The sequence below is a fragment of the Canis lupus genome, chromosome 25, assembly GCF_011100685.1.
Source record: "Canis lupus familiaris isolate Mischka breed German Shepherd chromosome 25, alternate assembly UU_Cfam_GSD_1.0, whole genome shotgun sequence".
NCBI classification, from domain to species: Eukaryota; Metazoa; Chordata; class Mammalia; order Carnivora; family Canidae; genus Canis; species Canis lupus.
This window is the reverse complement of record NC_049246.1, coordinates 49,709,337-49,731,557: the sequence shown is the minus strand read 5'-3', so window position 1 is coordinate 49,731,557 and position 22,221 is coordinate 49,709,337. Positions and strand designations below refer to the sequence as shown.

Genomic DNA, 22,221 nt, shown 5'->3' with positions numbered 1-22,221 from the left:
ACATCCGCCCAGGCCTGCCCCCCCCCGGGCCCCCCAGCCCGTGCCCCCCGTTCTCCGCGCTGTGTGACGGGGCCCCCGCCCTCCCGGGGGCCGTCCGGGTGTGGGGACGCCCACCCAGCACCTCACCTGTCCGGGGACCGAGCCCCCGGCTTCTCCAGCTGTGCGAGCTGCTGCTGCCAACTGCGGAGTCCCCGCCGTTGGGTGGGGTTTGGTTTATGCACCTCGTGAGGCAGGCACCCTCCAGCCGCGCTCTCTCTGGCTTTGACACCTTTGTTCTCTCTCCTATTTGCATTTTGTCTGCGTTTGTGCTGGTGATTTTTTTAAGCCATCCGTACAGTTTTACTGGGCCCTGGGGGGCAGGATAAACGGTGGTGCTCCTGCCTCCCCCGGGCGCACCCCCACTGCCGCGGCCGAGGCCCACTCCGCTGGCGGCAGCCCCTCCGGGGTCTTTCCGTGTCTTGCTCCTCCCTGGGCGGAGGTTAGCGTGTCGTTCCAGCCCGTTAAACTCTATTGTTGCTGTTGCCGTCGGCCTGCGGGACGACGAAGAGCTGACCGTGGCCTGGAGCAGGGAATAGGGCGGTGGGAAAGCCAGGGTGCGCTGGCCGCGGCCCCGCGGGGCCTTTGGGGCGTCGGAGAAATGTCCCCCAAGCCCGAGCGCCTGGGACCAGCTGGACGCAGTGATGGTGGCAGTGACCCCGCGGGCTGTGTGGACGGCACCCCTTACCGTCCCCGGGGATGTCGGGAGGTGGTGATTAGGTGGCAGGAAGGGGGTGGGGTGTGACAGGAGGTGTCCCCCATCGCAGACACACGCCCAGGACGGACCGGGGACGTCTTTCCTCACCGGCTTTCCGTCCCGCACGTCTGGGCAGTGCAGCGGGACGGCAACGGGCCCAGAGCATCCGCGGACCCTTCACGGGTCTCCAGGTGCCTCCAGCCGGGGCCGGGGAGGGGCTGTGCCCACGTCCTGCTGGGACTGTCTGGTCGGGACAGGGTTTGGCGTCCAGCGGTCGGTCTACTGCGCATTTCAGCCACACGGCCGCCGCCTCGTCTGAAGGAGTCCCCGTGTCTGGAGCCTCAGAGCAGTGCCGACCGCCCGGCGTGCTGTGCACCCAAACCCGACCCTCTGCACCCCCAGGCCTCCCGAGTGGCCCAGAGCGGGCGGGAGGCAGCAGGTGGCCGCTGGCTGCTGTTGTCTGGAGCCGTCAGGGAAGGGGCTGGCGATCCTGGGCCTCCTGTGCACGGCCGGGCTCAGGGCAGGACCACGAGGGGACCCAGGGACCTGCTCCCGGGCCAGCCCCACGGCACAGGCACCCTGGGGGTGGCAGGAGCCTGGACGTTTGCATGAGAATCCTGGGGGACGGGTGGGTCCGGGGCATTGGGGCCGAGAGCGCTGTGTCGCGGCGTCAGCTCTGTGTGCTCAGTGTCCTTCAGAGACCGGCCTGTGCCTCTGGGGTCTCTGGTGCACGGTACCTCCTGTCCCATCGCCTCCTGCTCTTTGGGGGCATCAATCACATATTCGTGCTCTAAACCTGTAGGTTGAACGTTGGGCACATTCATTTTTAACCTTTCTTCCTTTTGATGGCCGCACACTCGGTTACACGCGTCTCTGAGGGCACAGGCGCTTTTGGTGAGTTCTAATTTGAAGTGTTTAATTTGTAGCCTCTTTAAATTTTGCCTGATGGTCCTGTTTTCTCGGAAAAACTGTGGTATTTAGAAGCGTTCTTCGTCTGAAGGTATGCAGTCTCGTTACTGATTCTCACCTGGTGTCTCGGGGTGAGAGACGAGCGGGCCGTGAGGTTCGTGGAGTCTTGCTCTCTGGTCGGGGTCCGCGAGTCTTCAGTACATGCCCGAGGACGTTGTGTTCTGTGCGGGGGCGCTGGGTTCCCCGTGTGCTTGCCGACTCCAGCTCGCTGGGGCGGGGGGTCGGAGGTGCTGCCAGGGACAAGCGCGAGCACAGACGGGCGTCCTCGTGGCGTGGTGTCCACCGTCGTCAGCCAAGTGGCCAGGGAAGGCTCGCTGCACCCGCTCACTCCCTCGTGCCATCCTCTGTGGGACTCCAGGCGCCAGGCTCTGCCCCAGGCCCTCGGGTTACGTGTACTTGCCAACGAAACAGAGACCCCTCCTCGTTGCTGAGCTCGGGTCACCCCGGGGAGACGGCGGCCAGCGCCACAGCGAGTGAACCGTGTCACCAGGAAGCAGGGGCAGGAGTCAGGGATGCGGGACTTGGCCTGGTGGAGGTGCCACGGCGGTAGCTGACCCCCGGCACAGGAGGAGCGGGTCAGGCCTTGCTGGCGGTGAGCGGCTGGAGGGGGCTCCGGCCAGCCCGGAGGCGGGCGAGGAGGAGCGTCCCTGGCTGGGGCTGAGGCTGGGGCTGTTGCGGGTCACCCAGGGCTTGCAGCCACCCTGCTTGGCCCTCCGAGGAGTGGAGAGCTCTGGGGGCTCTGAGCGGAGGAGTGACACCCCGCAGCTCATGCTGCACACACTGGCGGTGGTGGACCCTCGGGGCAGGGTGAGGGACAGGGAGCCTGGAGCCTGGGCAAGCAGGGGAGACCGTGCGCATGGCAAGCCTGGTTCAGATTCTGGAAGCACTGGAAGGAGGTGGGACGAACCGGGGGTGCAGGCGTGACCCCAGGGTTTGGGCTCTGGCCCGTGGACGGTGGGGTTGCCGTGAGTTTAGGGGGGACCTGGACGCAGCCCCCACGGGGGAAGGTGAGGTCTGGTCCTGGCCGTGCGGACTGGAGATGTGGAGAGGGCGGCTGTGAGCGTGACCCCCGACGTGGGGCGCAGCGGAGGCCGGGCCGGACGGCGCAAGTCGCCTGTGTCTATAGGGCAGACGTTGTCCGAGAGCTTTATGTAGACGCTTTTCGCTTGCGGTTACTGGTGCATTTTCACCACGTCGTACTTCGTGGTGTCACCGCCTCCCCGGGGCCCTCGATCTGCGGTGACAGCCAGGGCGCATCCCCACGCTGGCAGCAGGCCTGCACCACGGCACCAGGTCGCCAGCGGTCGTGGGGATAACGGCGGCAGCAGGGCGCTGTCCCTGCCTGTCCCCTGCCTTCATGCCGCACCTCGCGCGGCTGGGCCTCGTCCTCCCCACGAGAACGGCCCCGGTTACACTCCAGTAAGGGGCTGGATGTCCGCCGTCTAGACTGGCGGAGTCTGAACCCCCGCCCCCGCCCCACCCCCACACACACTGAAGCCCCACGTCTTAGCCTCCTACTGGGCGGCCCCCTGCCCGGGATCCCCCCGGAAGCTGCCTGCGTTCCCTGTCGGGTGTGTGGGGCGGGGCGCCTGGGGTCAGGTGGGGTGCACGGTGCTGCCGGGGGCTCCTGCTGGAGGGGCCCAGCGCCCCGGGAAGTGCAGCCCCACCTCCCGCGGCCTCACCGCTGCCCTCGGCTCCTTCTGCCAAGTGGAAGAAACACCTTCTATTTTTAAATATTTCATCTGTGGGTGTTGGGTAATCCTGGCCTGCCGTTCCCGCTGTCCGGGGACGCGTGCGCCGACGCTCGCAGGTGTGGCGAGGGAAGCCCGAGGGGTGGGGGGGGGGGCGTTTCTCCGCGCGCCGTGACCTCGGCCTCCCGGATCGGCCGCCGCTGTCCTCGCGCCCTGCGACCTTCCTCCACCACGACGACCCCTTGCCTCTTGGAAATGCTGGGTTTTTATCCGCCGAATTTAGGGTAGTCCAGTGGCTTTCTGAGAAGTCGTGGTGTGTGCCGGTGTGAGCGCGGCCGAGCCCGGGCTGTGGGGCGGGTGAGGGAGGCAGCGCGGCGGGGGGCAGGGGGCAGCCTGTGTGCCTGGGGACACACGGATCCCGCGCGTGCACACCGGCCGGCTGGGTCACCTGGGCAGCCGCCAGCACCTTGCAGGAGCACCCTCCGTCCCGGGCCTCGGGGGGCGGGGGGCAGGGGGAGGAGGGCGGGGGTCTCAGGCATGGCCATGGGCGGGTGCGCTGTGCTCTTGCCTCGTGCGCGCGTGATCCCGGAGCACTCGCCCCGTGACACATGCCAGGACGCTGTGACCGCCGCCATCAGGTGCATCACTGCAGCCGTCACTCCCTTCGGGAAGCCCCGTTTGCTTTAACAGGCACGTTTGTCCCCGAGGATGTACGGACATTTCACCATCTTTTGCCCGGGGCGAGGCCTGGGTCTATTTATAGCTTCCCGGAAGTACATTTGTGCACTTCTTGGAAGCCAAGTCCCCAACTGTACGCCAGGTTTTTATTTACAGCTCTTGCTCAATTTGAGCTTGCAAATATTTCCAAAAAGCAGTTTTTCTTCCTGCAGGATACAGAAAAATTAGAAACATCAAAAGGGTTTTCTAAAGAGCTTTAAGGATAGTTCTGGAATAGGGAGTGGGGGAGAACCTAACACTTGCTTCATCGTTAACTCGCAGAGCCCAAGAGTCCAGATGGTTTTGCTCCCTCCAGATAGAACCCTCGCCGGTACAGCCAGCGCACGGGGACTTATGCACACGAGATGCCATTAAAATAACATCACGGGCTGTCGCGAAGACCCGGAAAACCAAAGTGAGAGGCCGCGAGCGTTCGCGCACGAGGATTCCTGGTGGCAAGGTGGTGTCCCTCCAAGGCCTTGCGAGGAGGGGTCACGGGGCCCCCCGACGGCAGCCTGTGCTGAAGTAATTGGGTTTTCCGTAGAGTCAGATTTGGAACGCGTGTCGCAGCAAGGCTTTCTGCGTGGCGGACGCAGCTATTCCTCTGAGGAAAACACCACCCGGGCCATCTGTTACGGGAGGGGTCGGTTCTTGGGGATCCGCGGTGACTTCGGGGCTTTGAGCTTGTCACTCCCTGGGACGTTTTTGAGAAGATGCTCAGCAGTAGAGAATCGAGCCAGGCTGCACGGGCCATGCAGGGTCGGGCCTGAAAACGACACTCGGACGTTCATCACGCGTTCCCAGCGACCCCTGACGGTACCGACAGACGTGGAAGTAGCCGTCCTTCCGCGTGAGGTTTTCACGCCGCCGGCAGCCGAGGGCGGGCTCGGCCGAGGGGGACGTGGGACGTGGCTGCGCGGTCTTTGCAACGTCGCTGAATGTCATTGTTTTTAAAACTCATAGTCATTAACGAGAAGAAACTTTTTCAAAAATACGTGCCTCGACCGTTTTTCCGTCTTTTGCCAGTTCAAGGTTATTTTATTCCGTGGAATTACAGGGGAAAACTGCATCTTAACAGATGAAACACGACGGCAAATGTTGATCCTTGTTGAAGCTGGGTGCGTGGGTGTCGACCGCATTCCTCCGTGGCTCTGCGCACCATTGCAGATTCCCAGAACAACAGCGTTGTTTGTTTTGTTTTGTTTTGCCGAAATGCTGGGTCCAGTTCCTGAAGCGTTGCTCAGCGGGACCGCGCTGCGCCCCCTCCCCTGAGAGCACCGGGTCTGTGCGGCCCGCTCACTGCCCCCCGCGCGCCACCCTCCTCCGTTCTCCCGAGTTTCTGTGCCCCGAATCAGTAACTCCTAGAACTTCAGTAATCTGCATGATCTTCCTCCTCTTCTTCCTTGAACAGCATATGGTTTAATTTTCCGGTTCTTTTTCTGACTTTTTGAGTCCACTGCCTAATTTATTTGTTTCGATTCCTTTTTTTTTTTTTTTTAATTGCTTAAGTGCGTAAGACTATGAATTACTTTCTGAGCTCGACTTCAGGCAGCCCCTGGAATTCTCGATCCACAATGTTGTTCATTTTCCTTTTTTTTTTCACATTTTCATCATCTTCATGTTGAGTTTTTTGAATATTTACAAGAAAAGGGCTTAGTATTCCTATAGTTTTTGTTTTCTGTTTCAGCGTGCTTTGTTAATTGTCCTTTCCGTGGCCGTGCGCTCAGGGATTATTGTCTGTACCGTGTGTTTTTTTTTTTTTTTTTTTTTTTTTGCGTGTGTTTGGAAATGTTCTGTGTTCTCCTCGTGGCACTGATTTCTGTGACTGTCCCGTGGGGGCTTGAGCAGAAAGCATACGTTCTTTCATGATGCAGAGTTTGAAGCGAATCATGCTGAAGCGTTAGTTGTCTTACCCAGCCCCCCGTGTGCTTGTGTTTCCTGTCGCGGGTGTCCTCCATGTGCGGGAGCGAGCCCACACCCCCCGCCAGGACTGTCTTTGTGTCCATGTCTGCGCAGGTTTCCGTGTGTCCCCTGCTCACACACATCCCCACGGTGGCCGTGTTCTCGTGGTAAATCCTACACCTTATTAGACTTACAAAATGGGCCTCCACCTTACTTCTCATTTGCTTTGGATTAAATCTTCCAATACCAGTGTTTTCACCTTCGATTTCTTTCTCTTACTCTTCACCTGTCATGCATTTTTTTGGGGGGAGGGGGTTCAGATTGAGTCTTGTACCTCTGGCTGCCTTCTGTGTACACAATATATTGTTTTTTACCCAATCTGATCAATTTTGAGGAAATATATCCCATTTACATTTGGTGGCACAATGAATGTGTTTGGCTTTGTGTTTTTCCATCCAATTCTATGTTCTGTTTTCTGAATTAAATGCTTCGATTCTTGCCACTTCGCGTACATGGGCTTTCTGTGGCCACCTCTGTGGTTCACTGTGTGTAGTTGTGTTGTCCTTCTGGCCATGTGTAAGGCTGTGTCCTCTCTTTAGATCTTATTATGGGACCTTTTGTAAGTTCACATATTTAAATAAAGAGCTGTTTCTTGGCGCGGCAGCTTTAAGCAGTATCTGTTGATGCCATGACAGATAAATCCGCACACTGCACCGTCTCCGACCCCTTCCCTTCTCTCTGTGGTTTCGTTAGTGGTGGTGTCATTTTTGGTTCTGGTAATTCTCTTCATACCATGTAAGTAACAATCATCACTACCATTTATTGACTTACTCCCCTTGGAACGGTATTGGTTTATTGCTGAGAAAGGTGCGAAAATGAATGTGTTGCGTTTCTTCCCCATCGTTTGTTGGATTACCCTTTCCTTTTTTTTTTAATAATACATTTATTTTTTATTGGTGTTCAATTTGCCAACATGCAGAATAACACCCAGTGCTCATCCCGTCAAGTGCCCCCCTCAGTGCCCGCCACCGAGTCACCTGCACCCCCTGCCCTCCTCCCCTTCCACCACCCCTAGTTCGTTTCCCAGAGTTAGTCGTCTTCCATGTTCTGTCTCCCTTTCTGATATTTCCTACCCATTTCTTCTCCCTTCCCCTCTATTCCCTTTCACTATTATTTATATTCCCCAAATGAATGAGACCATATAATGTTTGTCCTTCTCCGATTGACTTATTTCACTCAGCATAATACCCTCCAGTCCTTTCCTTTTCAAATCCAAGGAATTTTACATTGACCTAAAGCTTCCCAAAAGTTGGGTCTAGAGACCCAGTCAGTGTGGCCATCATTACAAGGAGAAGAGGCACTATGCTCATCAGGCTTCTGGAAACCTCCCCGTGCCTCTGGGGCCCCATGGAGCTGGTTGGAAGCAGGGTCTCACTTCAAGGCCCGGGGACCCTCGCTGAGGACGCCCTGGTCTCTGCTGCTGCCCCGGGCCGTAGAGTATCTGGTGGTTGCGCCAATATTCTGTCCTTGGGGCTGCTGGGGGGGGGTCTGGTTTTCATGAGGAGGGCTTTTTAATGAACCACTTTTGGAGATCCTGTGCTAGCAGGAGGGAGCAATGTCATGAAATGGAATACTTGTTTAAACATACCTTCTGCTGCTTTCTTCTGGTCTGCCAAACCAGGGATTGGGGCATTTAGAAATTCTTGACAATGTGGGGTGCCCAGAAAGAGCCTTCTTCATGTGCAGGTCGGCACCTGTTGGGAAGGCCTGTGAGTAAGGCAGGTGGGGGGCAGGGAGCCACCTTTCTTACTGGTGGGAACAACATGAGATGATGCTGCTTACCTGCGGGACAGTGCTGCCCAGGACTGAACCCGTGTGTGGGACGGTCACCCCACAGGGTATAGTGCTGGGCCGCTGCACGCCCCTTCCTGTGTGGGGGCCGCGACAGTGCAGCCCTCCCTGATCTGGTCCTGGTGGGAGCAAGTCACCCCAAGGGGGAGGAAGTTTAAGGGCAGAGGGAGGGTGGGTGTCACGCTAGTAGGGAGAGTGGCATTGCACCAAGGAGCCCCTCAGACGCTGTGCTTCGGAGGCTACTGCTCAAAGACAGGCCGCCGAGCACTCCCCCAGGACGGTCACCACAGCATAACATAAGCTAGACGGAGCAAGCCTCCACTTCCTCAGGTCGATTGGCTGTGGTCCAGGGCACAGCAGGTGTGGGTGTCAGAGCACCTCGTACAGCTCTCGAGGCACCTAGCGCAGCAGCCTGGGGTGCTCCCCACGTGGCAGTATCATTGAAGGGTCATTGGCGTGGCCTGCTTATTCATGCCATTCCTTTTTTTTTTTTTTTTTTTTTTTTTTTAAGATTTTATTTATTTGAGAGAGAGAGAGCACAAGCAGGGAGGAGAGGGAGAAGCAGACCCCACACTGAGCAGAGAGCCCGTTGTGGGGCTCGATCCCAGGACCCCGAGATCATGACCTGAGCTGAGACAGTTGCTTCACGGACTAAGCCACCCAGGGGCCCCATGTCATTCCTATTCTTGACTGGAATGTTCAGTGTGAGTGTATGTGCGTGTATGTCCATAAACACATGTGATGTAGAAATTACTGCGATTACTAGTAGGGAAGCTGTGCCTACCGTGGTCCTAACTAAAATGCATAAACTGCATGACCTATGAGCCTGTGTGTGTATAGATGTCAGTACTTAAGACCATATGTTTTACTTGTTAAGCAAATTAGGCTTTAATGTATTAAAAATAAATTTTAAAAATTGAGTGCATGATATGGACACGGCACGGCTTCTATGAGTTGGGTCAAGGGAGTAGGTATCAATCCATCGGGGGCTTCAGTTCTCCCTCTCCAGCTGCCATCCAGAGAGGCTCGTGTGGGTTCATGGTGGTTTCTGACGAACCCAGATGGTGCTGAGCTGGTGCAGCCCGCAGTGTGGCTGCCTTCACCAGCACCTCGTGCCAGGGCATTGGTCCAGCCAGGTGGCCGGTCTGCACTGTCTTGCCGCTGCTGGTCGGGGGTTGGTTTGGAGCTCTTGTTCCTGGTTCTGTGTTGGTTGGTGGGAGTGGGGTGGAGATCTGGACAGAGTTCCAACGTTTGTGCTGGGAGGGGGGTCTTCCAGTGTCACTGCCCTTGGTGGTGTTGACCTAGAAAGATGGGGTTGAGGGGATGGGTACTTGTCTTCCTGCCTCTTGAGCCCTTACCCGCTTCTGATCCCGAGGAGGCATTGGTCTTTGATGCTGCCTGTTGTTCATCTGTAGGCAAGACAAGCTTGTGTGATTTGGCTGTGCCTGCCCCCTGTGCCCCTGCCACCCGGGGCGGGGGCTGTAGCATCTCACAGATAATCCAGTTTTCCCCTGGTTCCCAGCACAGGGTCCCTATATTCATTGATGACTTTTTGCCAAATCCCAGGATGCCATGTTCTAGCCCTCATCTTGCGTGGCCTTTCCCCAGTATTGACTCAGTCCACCAACCCCTTCTAGAAGTACCTTGTCCCAGAACCACACGCTCCGGTTACCTGTCCACTGTCCTGGCCCCTCATCCTTTAACTCCTGGGCAGATATTATCTCATCTCCCCTATACCTCAGCATTGAGGTGTCCCCAGGGCTGGGCCCTTGGATGCCTTCTCATTCTTGTTGACTCCCGTGGCGATCTCAGTGGCCCCATCTCATCCATTCACAATCCAGAACAGCATCTTGGTTCTGCTCCCATTCAGATTTCTAGCTCTAGCCCAGATCTTGCCTGATTCCACATTCAAGAGCCAGCTGCTTGTTTTGGGTCCTTGCCTGGGTGTTTAGTAGGCACCTCAGACTTGAGTGTCTGAAACTGGACTCTTGGTTGCCCGTACCAACCCAGACTCAGTGCTTCCACCATCCTCTGAAGCCCCGATTCGCCCTTGAAATCCTGTCTCCATAGCCCATTCTCCCAACTAGCAAATGCCATCAGCTGCCCGGCAAAGCATGCGCAGAAGGAGGAGTCCCTTCTGAGTGATGAAAACGTTCTAACATGGGTTCAAGGTGACGCTTGCACATCTTGGTAAATTTACTAGAAATTCACTGACTTGTGCATTTCTGAAGGGTAAAAGGCCGTGTGCTCAGTAAAGTTAGTTATTAAGTATGTGTAGAGCTTGGCTACTCCCCCTCTCCGTCAGTGACGACGGCAGCCCGGCCACCACTGGCTCGCACCTAGAACCCGCAGGCACCTCCCCACCTGTTCCTTGCTTCTGTTGTAGCCCCCTGTTCCAGCTCAGCCCAGAAGCCAGAGTCTGGTTCATAGGTAGTGTCCCCCAACACCCAAAGGTCCACGCCTTAATTCAGAATCTGTGAGTATGTGACCTAACGTGGCCAAAGGGACCTTGTAGGTGTGATTAAGGATCTTGAGATGGATGATGATCTTGAATTACCCAGGTGGGTCCAGTGGAATCATAAGGGTCCTTCAGATGGGGAGGCAGGAGGGTCAGAGTGGAAGAAGGAGTCGTGAGTACAGCTGCAGTGACTGATGGCTTTGAAGACAGGGGGACCTGGCGGCTGGGAAAGGCCGGGAGCAGATTCTCCCCTGGAGCCGCCAGAACCGTGGGATAAATCTGTGTTGTTTGGAGCCACTAAGTGTGTAGGAAGAGCCACAGGAGATGAATGCACGTGATGACCTTGTGGCGCTCCTGGAGCCCGGGCTCAGCTTTTCTGCTTCCTATCACTGTGACCTGGGCAGATTGCTCTGCTTCCCCACCTGTCCGTTTTGCACATCGGTTAAATGGGGATTAGCAGGCGGTTAGCAGTGTCCGTGTGTCCCGCTTGCTGCGTGGTTCACGCACTCGTTTCCTTTGTGGTCGCCTCCCCTCCAGGCTGTGCGCTCCGTGGAGGGCGGGTCTGGGGGCTTGTTGTGCCTGTCCCCTGCGGACTGTCTGGAGAGGCTCCAGAAGGCTGGGCGTCAGCCAGCACTCATGTGCTCAGTGTGTGAGCCTGTGGGCTGTCCCTGGGCTGGTTTTCCAGGGTGAGCACGTCCACTGTCGCCAGAGCTGGCAAAATGGCTCTGGCCACGTTCAGAGCTGAAGAAACGCCTGGTGTGACTATGTGGCCCACAGAGTGGGTGGGTCCCCAGGACCCCGGAGCATGCAGGTGCCCCCGCGGGCTTGCTGGAGGTGAGCCCAGGCTGCGGGACTTCCTCCTCGAGGGCCTGGGCCCGAGGGGGGCACATTTCAGTGGCTGGCTGGAGGCGGCGGGCAGGAGGCCCACCTCAGGCGCGCCTGGCAGCGGCGGGGGACTTGGGTGTCGGGTGGAGCGTGTTCTTTATCAGCTCCCACCGAGGAGGAGTCCACGGCACTTGCGCCCAGTGAGCAGCGTCTGTCCCCTTGGCTGTGGGTGCTTAGGACCCTCGTCTGCCCCTGGGCCGCACTTCGAAGGATGTTCTCTGGTGGGTTGGGGGCCGCTGAGCGGTGCTAGGCCCTGCCTCCCTCCTCCTCCCTCAGCATCGGGGCCACCTTCATGTTCCCCGCACTTTTCTGGGTTCGGGGCCAGGGGGCATAGGGAGCAGCTGGGCCACCCAGCCACCTCCCAGCCCTTGCATTTTCGGGGGTGGGGTGTGAGGGGCAGCAGACAGTGCACTTCTGCGGGCTGTGCAGAGGGCGCTTTTTTGTTTTTCACGGTAGAGGCTTTCCTCAGTGTTCGGCCCGTATCCAAGGGTGAGTCTCCACGAAGCTGGGCGGGTGTGTTGGCGGGACCCGTCCTCTGGCCGGTCGCTGGGCAGGGGCCTGGCGCTTCCTCGGGCCCTGGTGCCATGACCTGGCCCTTCCCTCCTGGGCTCTCGGCTCCTCCCTGGGGCGCAGGCCCGGCCCCCGCACTCCGGCCTGCAGTGTATCAGCTGTCACTGCTCCTGCCTCGGGCCAGCACCCAGCTCCCGCCCTCCGCTCGGCGCTGCTCTGGGAGTCCCTGCGTGCGGGGGGCGGGCGGGCCGTGGGGTCAAAGGCTGCCCGTAGCGCGGCCTCCCCGGCCCCGAGGTCCCTGGCCGTCCTGGCTTCCGGGCCGGGTCCTTCTTCACTCTGCATCGCCGGGCCCCTTCCCAGCTCCCAGAATCCTGCGGCTCTTGTCTCCTCGCACGATCTGCTCCTGGGAAGGATTTCGGTCATTTGGCTGTCCCCAGAGTGGAGTCTTCGGAGGAGGAGGGTAAGTGCCAGCAGCCCGTGTTCCTCACAAGCCGTTCTTCAAGAATCAAGAACGAACCCTCCTCGGCTCAGCCAGGCGGCGACTGGGTGGAAAGGCCTCTTAACCTTGTGTTTTCACAATCTAAGTTAAAGATTAATTGGACTCCTAATAATCCTGCAGAAATTCTCGACATCTCAGTTCGCATTCCCTTTCATCCATTTCTTCTTAAGAAAGCCCTGTCGCCGGACTTCAGAATTGAAATCTGCGTGGAGCAGATAACTGTCCGCCCCCACGCCTTCCGTGGTCACTTTAGGAACCGGCAGAGGCTGCACGAGCGGTTTTCAGCCGCCAAGGAGATTATTTTCGAAATGACCCTGCAGTCCGTGAAATGACTTCTTTGAAACAGGAGGCTGAGGAGGTCGGGCTGCCTGTACTCAGGTCGGGGTGTGAGCTCGGCGTCCCCAGGGGGCCCACCCGCTCCCCACCGGGTTCTCACCGGGGCACGGCGCCACCGCCTTGTTTGCTCGTCTTCCCACTCCGGTGGCGGGAGCAGCTGGTGTACAGGTCGGGGGGGCAGGTAACGTGCTGGATCCTGGGGACGGGGTGTGGCCAGTGTCCGCCGGGGCGCAAAGCGGTTTTTGCAGCCCAAGCTGCCGGGTCACTGGGTCAGGGCCCACAGCCCCCACGGAGGCCCAGCACAGGTGCCCTGCGCTGGCCGGCAGCCCCCTCGCTCAGGTTACGCAGCGTGACTGGACATGCTTTGAAGGCAGGTGTCCCCAAAGGTACTGTCCAGGAAGGGAAAGCTCTGAGCTTTCGACCTCCTCATCCACACGCAGGGCCGGCCCGGGGGGGGGTCGGGGGGTCCTGGCCCATCCTGGGGGACCGTCGCACTCCCGGAGAAGCGGCCGCGCCAGGCCCTCGGGAGGGCAGAGCATTCGGTCCTCCTGGCTTTCTGGAAGCTGGATTTTGTACCGGAGGGCAGCAGATCTGTGCTGATCCTACGAAAAGAAGGAAGACAGAGGAAACATGGTTATTTCCCCGTCAGAAATTTTCATTTAAAACTGATTCATACAGGTCAGTTTAAATGGACTTTAAGACGAAGTTTCCCGTGAGGAAGTGACGGTGGCCGAGTGGAGCTGGGTGAGTGGGTCGGGCCATCGTGCTTCCTCGTCCTGGCTCTGTAGCCCCAGGAGTCCTTCATCCCTCCCGTCAAGAACTAGGTCTTAGCAAGCCAACGCCTGCGCCCCTTGGGGTGACATTTTACCATAGGAAGGGGCCCCGCATTGGTGGGGTGAGGCTGAGAGGCTGGGCCCAGGCTGGGGACACCTGCAGGGGGCAGGGGGCCAGCACGGTCCCCCGGGGAGGGCCTTGCCCCGTGCCCCACCTCCCCGCCACCTGCACCCACCCGGACCGCGTGTGAACCTTCTTGACACGTGAAGTGCCCTCTGTCCCTGAGAAGGCTGGGAGGTAGGATTTGGGAACGCCGGTCCATCCTCTATCGCCAGGAGACCCAAGAGCCCCGGGTGTATCACTCCAGGTGCAAAGTGGAGTGAGACACTGTCCCGGGCGGGTTTCTGCACGGCTCACCTGCCCCCGGGGCCCCGGGCCTCTTGCCCAGAGGCCAGTAGGGGATGCGGGGAGTCGCGGCCCGCACCCGACGCACCCTGTCCTCACTTTAGTGTTTGTCCCTGACTGGCTTTCTTTGAGAAACTAGGCGGGCCATAGGCGTGCGCTGCCTGGAGCGGTGCTGTCGCACCGGGACGGGCACCGGCGGCCTGTCGTCCTCTTGCTCCGGGGCGTGTGTCTGGCTGAGCAGACTCACCCTGTCCATCCCCGTGCTGCTCTGCCGGTGGCTCCTTGGACGGCTGCGGCTGGCCCTGCTCTTGCCCACGCGCAGGGATTTCCCACGTACGGAGACCACACTCGGGCCTGCAGTTCCTGGGTCCCAGGACCCAGATTCGGCCTCCCGAGGGCAAGCCTGTGACCCCCGAAGGGCCTCCTCGTCATGCCGCCGGCGGCTCCCGCGCCCCCGGGGGCTCGTGGTGTCCTGCGGGCTCGCCTGGGTCACGCAGGTGCCGCGGCCGTCAGGAGCCCTCCTTCCTGAGAAGCCTGTTCATCTTATTCCACTTTCCCCATTCTCCGCTGGAGGTCTGGAGCGTCTCCTTGGCCGGCGGAGACCGAGGCCTCGGGCGCCTCCGCGCAGGGCCCGCGAGCGTCGCCAGGGCTCAGCCTCCCCGGTAAACGGTGTCCGACAGCAGCAGTCCTGCCTGGAAATGTCGCCCGGCGGATCCACCTTGTCCGGGCGTTGGCGCTTCTGGCCTCTTGAGTTGTTCTCGAGCTTTGCCTTCCACGTTTGAGCCTGAATTCCTGCAGAATTCACTTTGGGCTGCGGTGAGTGGGGGCGGCTTCCGTCCTGTTGACACCTGCGCCCGGCAGTGTCCGGGGTCGCCGCACCCGGGGACGGGCTGCGCGGGCTGCGGGCAGGGGCACCTGCTCTGCTCCGGGGTCCCTCCTGCCCCGTCCTTGATCCCGGGGCCCGCCCCGGGGGCCCATGCGCCGCGCCCACAGCTCAGCCTGCAGAGCGTGCGCGTCCCCACGACAGTAAGTCTTCTCGCCCCTAACTTGCTCCATCTCTCCTGCGTCCTCCGCCTGTTGAAAATATTTCTGAACGGCCTTTATAATTTTCAGCCATAAAATTTTTGGTACTTTGTGTTCCTTTAACTATTAGGCCTTCATTCTTTGTTGGATGATATTGAAGTGCAGCCGGTTTGCCCATGTCGATCTCGCCTCGCACCTCGTGTCAGCTTGTAAGTTCTGCTGGCTTCGCGGTGATTCATTGTGGGGCCGAGGGCCGGGGGGCTCCGTACGGGCAGGCCTGAGTGCGGATCGTGATGGTTTGGTCCCATACTTTTCTGTGCATGGTGTTACTGCCTGTGCTTTCTCTGGCTGGAGCCGTGTCTTGTTCAAGGTTCGTCATTAAAAGCAGTATTTGCTGTGGTTTCTCTACAGATGCCCTTTTTCAGATTAAAGAAATTCCCTTTTCTTCTTACTTTGCCGAGAGCTTTTATAATGTGAGCAGTTGCTGGATTTTATAAATGTGCTTATTTTCATTATTAAGATGATCAAGGTGATCGTTATTAGTGTAGTGAATCGCATTGATGGATGTTCTGTACAGATGTTGCATTTCTCATTTTAAATTCCACTTCTTTTCATCTTTTATCTGTTTTTATAGGCTGCTGGATTAAGCTTGCTAATAATTTATTTGGGATATTTGTGGCTGTGTTCATGACGGAGGCCGTAACTTTTTATGTTGTCTCTGCCTGGTTTCCATGACAAGGTCCTTACTAGCCTCATAGCAGGAGCTCAGGGGTGATCTTTATTTTTCTGTTTCCTTGGAAGTTTTCTTTAAAACTGAATGATCAGTTATTCGAAAGGTGGGCAATATGGTCTCTAATATGATCCTTGTGGGAAGATCGTAAAGTATCAATTCAATGTAGTTTGTGATCATAGAGTTACTCTATTTTTTGTTTTTTGTCAATTTGGGAAAGTTTTATTTTTCTAGAAATGTGTCTGCTTTATGGCCTGAAAGTTGTTTGTTGTATTTTGTCATATTTTCAGTGTCTGCCATCTCCACAGTTAATTTGTGGCTCTCTGTCATTTTCTAAACCACTCTCACCAGAAGTTTGTCTGTTTTATTGGCCTTTTTAAAGAACCACTTTTGTATCATGTTGGAACACGTGAATGTATGTAATGGTTGTTTTCCATTTCATTTATAGACTTATGATCTCCTTCCGTCTGTTTTCCTTGTATTTATTCTTGTGTTGTTTTTTCTAACATCTTAGAGATAAATCAAGCCTATTAGTTTGCATGCTAATGATTGTCACATGTGACTATGTAAAGCTGTCGATTTTTTTCTTAGTACAATAAGAGGAGAAGCTCGTAATTTATTACAGGTACTTTTTCATTTTCTTTCCATGTTAACGATTTTTAATTTTTTAAAAAAGATTTATGATTCACGAGAGACACAGAGACACAGGCAGAGGGAGAAGCAGGCTCCCTGCGGGGACCCTGATGCAGGACTCGATCCCAGGACCCCAGGGTCATGCCCTGAGGCTAAGGCAGATGCTCAACCGCTGAGCCATCCAGGCGTCCCCATGTTAATTATTTTTAAACGGCTGTTATGATCTCTTCTTTGACCCATGTTTAGAGATGCAATTTTTAAAAATTTACTTTGTATCAGAAAATTTTAGATACATTCGAAAGTGCAGAAAATGCTAGAAGGAGCCATTGCCATCAGTCATCCCGGGCGGTGCCGCGGACGCGTGGCCGTGTTCTATCTGTGCCTTCACTTACTTGCCACCTCTGCCCTCCTGATTGATTTGAATTCAGTCCCCGTCACCGTGTCGCCTCATTTGAAAGACAGGGACTCCGCATTAAGCGTACCTATGATGCCGTCCTTCCATCTAGACAAGACTGACAATTAAGATGTTCACCTAGTGTTTCTATGTCTGGACGGTATGTAGAATATATATGTATTTTTAGTGTATTGTTTGCCTCCGGGTCCAGTTAATACTCACACCTGGTGATGGGTGTGTCTCCTACAGTCTCCGGCTGACTCCACAGCTTCTCCCTCCGCCTGTTGTGTCTGTTTTGTTCTGACCTTTGCAGTTCATCTTTGAAGATACGAAGTGGCTTGTCTTGTGCAGTTTTCCCATGTTTTTTTTTTTTTTTTTAAATTTTTTAAATTTATTTATGATAGTCACAGAGAGAGAGAGAGAGAGAGAGAGAGAGAGAGAGGCAGAGACACAGGCAGAGGGAGAAGCAGGCTCCATGCACCGGGAGCCTGATGTGGGATTCGATCCCGGGTCTCCAGGATCGCGCCCTGGGCCAAAGGCAGGCGCCTAAACCGCTGCGCCACCCAGGGATCCCAGTTTTCCCATGTTTTAAATTTTCCTTGATTTCATCCATCTCCTGTCTTGTCATTTTAAATAGACCTCTGTCACCTGTGTTCCCTGTAAGCTAGTAGTTAGAGCCAGAGGTTTGATCAGATTCAGGTGTGATTATTTTTGGCAAAGACTTTCTAGATGCAGTGCTCTTCCCTCAGGAGTTACCCAGCTGTCCGTGTGTGCATGCGCGGGGTGTGGGCGTGCGGAGTGAGTGCGTGAGATGTGTGTGGTGAGTGGCCACATTTCTTTTTTTTTCTCCCTAAAATTGTTTTTGATTGATTCCGGGCCCCCGCTGCTCTGGAAGGCATCAGTGTTTCTAGCCTGCTCAGCCATGGAAGTAACTAGAACACTAACAACTCTCGCCAGGTCCCCTCCCTGCCCCTTACCCAGTACTTCGTTGTCGTCGAGTCTGATGCCACAGCTAGATGCTGTGTTCGTTCCCATCTTGCACAGTGTTTATTGGGGATTCGTCTTCACCGTCGTCTTCGTGTTTGATTCTCAAACCATCCTCATTTCTAACTGGATGTACGTCTGCATGCGTCCCGAGCTTGTTCTTGGAAGACAGTTCCTGTATCGCACATCGCTCTGGACGGAAGCACAGCTGGACAGTTGTCTCTTCGCGCTTAGGGGTGGGTCACCATCTCTTGATCACCACCTCATCCCTCTGTAGGACACTCGCTCTTCTATTTCAGGGTGTTTGGAACATTTTCTTTGGTATCTGCAGTCCCACTTTGAAATTATCTTAATTTATTATTTGTTTGTTTTGTTTTGTTTTCCCCTGCTTTGGTTGTGCTTTCTGTGTCTGCAGATTCATGTCTCCCATCAGTTCTGGAAAATTCTCAGCCAGCTGTGTTCAAATATTGGGTCTGCAGAGCTCTGACCTAAGTGGAGGCTCGCAGTTAGGAGCGCACTCTGCAACAGGACTTCTGGGACCGCAGCTCTGTGGCCCTACCTGGCTGGGAGGCGGGAAGCCCAGGCAGCAGGACTGCCGGTCCCGGGCCATCAGTGACCCGTGTCTGGGAGAGGGGTCTGGAGTGGGCAGTTTGCGCAGTCAGTGGGGTTGTGGCAGGGGCGAGGAAGGGAGCGGCAGCATCACTGGACTTCAGATTTGTACCGAGATGTTAAGAGGACTGAGGTCTGCTCTGTTCTCTTCATTGTCTTCCACCCCTGCCCCCGTCTCACGGGAGCCTTATGTTTCTTCCCCAGAGGAGGAGGGGGACTGGGCTGCAGGGAGCGAGGTCTGCCCTAACCCGGGGCCGCTGTTGCAGGGTCAGCACCCAGCTCTGAGGACATGCAGGAGCCTGAATTCCTTTCTCCCTCTGCCTTAGAAAGTCTGTGCATCTCATCTGTGTGGGGCCCCGACAAGCTCCAGTGCTCCTGGCTCCTGTTCCTGTCACCCTGTGGTTCTGGGTGTGTGGGTACCCAGGACCCCTCACCTGTGCAGCCATGAGCACAGCAGGTGTGCAGAGCAGGAGGCCTGGCCTGGGCAGGGGCAGGGCCTGCTGTGGGAGGCGGCCTTGGCCGGGACTGGGCTGTCCCACTCTGGATGTGCGTGCACTCCTGGGACTTCAGGTGACATGCAGTTGCGGGTGGTGCGAGGATGGGCTGGTGTGTCTCCCCCCATGCACCTAGGCCTCTCTCCCCCACGCTGTGCCTACACCAGTTTTAAAGAAGGTGGTCCCGGGATGGCCACTCCAGTCTATTTGTTTCTAAACCCCCACGTCTGTTTCTCTAACAGAGCTTCCAGCTGAAAAAACGAGTAACTTGTACTGATTCATAAATCTAGGAGAAGCAAAGACACCACCGTAGTCCCTTCTTTGGGATCCTGGAAGCATAATCCATCATGATGATGCTTTCCAGTCACACTTCTTCACTGCTGGTTAAAGTACAGAATGGAATGTCCCAGAATCTGTGCATGATCAACAAGTTTTGATCCTTTACAGTTGAGTTTGCTAGAAAGAACTTGATTATAAAAAGTGAAGTCCCCGCTCACGTGAAGAGAGTCGTCCCCCTAGGGTGTCCCTGTCCCCCTCACCGGCCACTGGACGCTCCAGGACAGTGCTTGCCAGCCCGAGATTTGCAGCATGGCTGGTGCCGAGGAGAACAGGCCTGCGTGCAGAATCCCGGAGCCTGGGTTGTGGGGGCCTCACCTCTGCCCAGCCGGCTGCGGGCCACCCCGTGCCTCGTGCTTCTCCACAGACTCCCTTCGGCTATGCTGGTCGGACAGGCACACCCCTGGGGCTGCGCTGGCCCCCTCCTGGGCCTCGCTCCTGGCCTGCTGACCACCCCGTTTTATCACGCTGCAAAAAATCACCTTCTGGGCCCAGGTTTTGGGGCGCAGCCTCAGGAGCACGTGAGGCAGGGCGGGCCCAGCTGCGCACACCTCTCCCGGGTGCCCTTCCCGCTTTGGCTGCCAGCCTCAGCTGCACGGCCTCCATGGTGGGTGACTGGCTTGGGGGCGTCCGGCTCTGGCATAGGCAGCACCAGCCACGTGCCAGCACTGCGCACACTGGCCCGCATTGCCCTGCAGGGAGCAACTGTCCTGTCGCTACCAGGGGCCTCCTCCCAGGCCACCGGGCCCCAGAGTCCACACAGTCACCACGGCTCCCAACTGCGCATGCTGGCCTTGTGTCTGCAGACTCTGACCTGCCTGTGGACACCTGGAGAGCCCAGGTGTCCCCACTGGGTGTCCTGTGAGCTGACATCCCAGCGGCCCCGGGTAGATGTCTCTCTGAGCTTCCTTGGAAGTGGCGCCCCGCTGCTGAGGCTGCAGACCGCAGAGCTGGCTCCCAGAAGCAGCCTCCCTCCCGCCCCGATGTCTCCCACTGTGGTTTGCTGGGATGTGGCCGGGAAGGCAGTGTTTGCAGGGCGAACCCTTCCTCCAGCTCCGCCGGCTTGCCTTCCCTGCCGGAACAGTCTCCCTGGGGCCAGCAGACAGCAGAGAGGCCGCGTGGGGGCTGGCCCGAGGGAGCCAGGCCACGGGGAGCCCCTCGCCAGCTGTGGGGACGACCCCTGCAGGGTGGCAGAGGCTGTGGCCCAGAGTCTGTGCTGTGTGGGGGCACACGGTCCAGGGAGGCCGCGAGCCGGCAGGAAGCCGAAGTAGGGGGATAAAGAGACCGTGGACGGGAACACACCCCGGTGTCGACTGTAGCTTTTGTCTTTCGTGCTGAAGGTAGCGTATCAGAGGTTTCCCGAGTCATCCCTGTGCCCGGCAGGCGATGTGTGGCTCTGCTGCACTTTTTAACGTGTCCTCCCGGCGCCGGGCGGGGGCTGCGCCTCTGCGGCCCTGTGTCAGCCTCGAGCGGCGCCTCGCGGGGCGGGAGCTTCTCAGGAGCAGGAGTTGTTCACGGAGAGCACCGAGCAAGCCAGTAGTTACAGGGAAGACCTCTCTGGGTCATGAGCCAGGTGAGCAAGGCCCAGGCCGGAGGCACAGGGGCGGTGGGGGGTGCGGTCGGGGGCGCTGACCCGCAGCCCTGGCTTCTCGGGTGAGCTGTGCACCCAGCCTGACGGCCGCCCGGGGTGCCCTACAGCTCGCTGGCTCCGCGTCCGCTGTTCACGACGCTTAGGCCGCGTGGACTCAGGGCCCCCGGCCGCCCGACGGGGGCAGCATCCCGGGGAGTGGCTTGTCCAGCCTCGGGTCAGGCTCAGCCCACGGGGCCTGTGATCACCTGCTGGTGCAGGAGGAGGGGGACGCTTGCTCTGCCCTGGGATGTCCTGTGCCACCTGCACGTGGGGCGGTCACCATATTTCTCATTGACTTGGAAGAGTTCTCAACCTCCTCCTTGGCCAGAAGGCAGAAGCAGGGGGTACAGCAGGGCCTACGAGTGTCCGCTTGATTTCTAGAGCCCTGCAAGGAAATCACATGCACAAAAAACACCATTTCAAAGGGTCGCCTCAATGTGACCTGCGTGCCGTGCTCTCTCCCTGCCCCACACCAGATTAAAAACCATCCCGTATATATACATCTGTCACGATCCATCAATACCTCCCTGTATTATAGTTCTTTCTTTACATGTAGATGTCAATTGGAAACAAAACAATATAGAACAAAATTGCCTTTTCTCGTGCCACAATTGTTTTATTTTTATGTTTCAGGCATACTTGAGCGTACAGTAAATTGTTAACAGAAGTTTCTTTCCTTGGCATCGCACGCATACATCGCAGTGAGGCACAGAGAAATAACCTATGTGCTTAGTTATATACGGAGCCAAGGTAGGAGCTTACGTTATATGCATTCCCTCCAGAATATTTTTAAATCCTTACATTTAAAATCTTGACTTCCACACCTCATCTCCCCTTTACACACACACACACACACACACACCCACAGCACAGCATTAAATAGAAGAGTTGTCATCCAGTTACGAACGCTTTGGGGGAAGTGACAATCCGTATAAATCAGTATTTTGAATGGAACTTGATCATGTAGGTGCAGTCCTTTTGAAGGATATTTTTAATAGGTTCTGCGTTCTGAGGTTCCACGGCGAGATGGCAGGTTGAAGGCACGTGACAAATTTTTTCTTGTGAAATTCACAAAAACCTCAGGAGAGACACAGATGGGTCCCAAGCAGAGCTCGCCCAGACAGGACACGTGGGCAGCGCGAGGCTGTGGTCTCTAAACACCACTTCCCACTAAAGGGACCCACTTCTCCTTGGACAAACAGCTGATCCCAAAACGTGTGAGGATTTCCGGCACGTCTCGTCACAGCAGAACAGAGGGCTGCGGCCGGCTTCGGAGCGGCTCGTGGGCCACGCCGGGGCCCTCGTCGGTCAGGGAGGGGGGAACGTTAGAGCATCGTCCACGCGGAACCGCAGTGGGCCCTGTTTCTTGGATCTTGAAAAACAGAACCCTTCCCATCGCTCACATCTGGAGGATGCTGCAAACTGCTCATTATTTTTGAAAATTGGCAAATAAAGGAAGAGAATCAGGCAGTGTCCCTGCCTTCCTTCTAAAAACTGTTTGTCAGGGTAAGAAGATAGTTGCCTCGGGGTCCTTCCTGATGACAGAAATAAGGTGGCGAATCCAGAGGCCAGGGTGGCCCTGGGCAAGCCCACCTCGCACCTCCGAAGACCTCGCCGCGGCAGCGGTCAGGGCCCAAGAGACGTGGAGACGCAGCAGC

The 22,221-nt window shown here is 56.9% G+C and overlaps 1 protein-coding gene across 8 annotated transcripts in view; it reads left to right on the top strand.

The window, feature by feature from the left end:
* HDAC4 (histone deacetylase 4) overlaps positions 1-22,221 on the top strand; it is a 272,461-nt gene that overhangs the window by 138,357 nt on the left and 111,883 nt on the right. For 3 of the 8 annotated variants that reach the window (XM_038574377.1, XM_038574378.1, XM_038574376.1), the window contains exon 1: positions 11,026-11,155. The exons of 4 other annotated variants lie outside the window; for them this stretch is intronic. In XM_038574377.1, the coding sequence (XP_038430305.1) occupies positions 11,041-11,155 (115 nt within the window). In that variant the 5' untranslated portion in view covers positions 11,026-11,040. Of the gene's footprint in view, positions 1-11,025; positions 11,156-11,976; positions 12,177-22,221 lie in introns of those variants that run through there. One more of the 8 variants, XM_038574384.1, reaches the window with a different exon arrangement.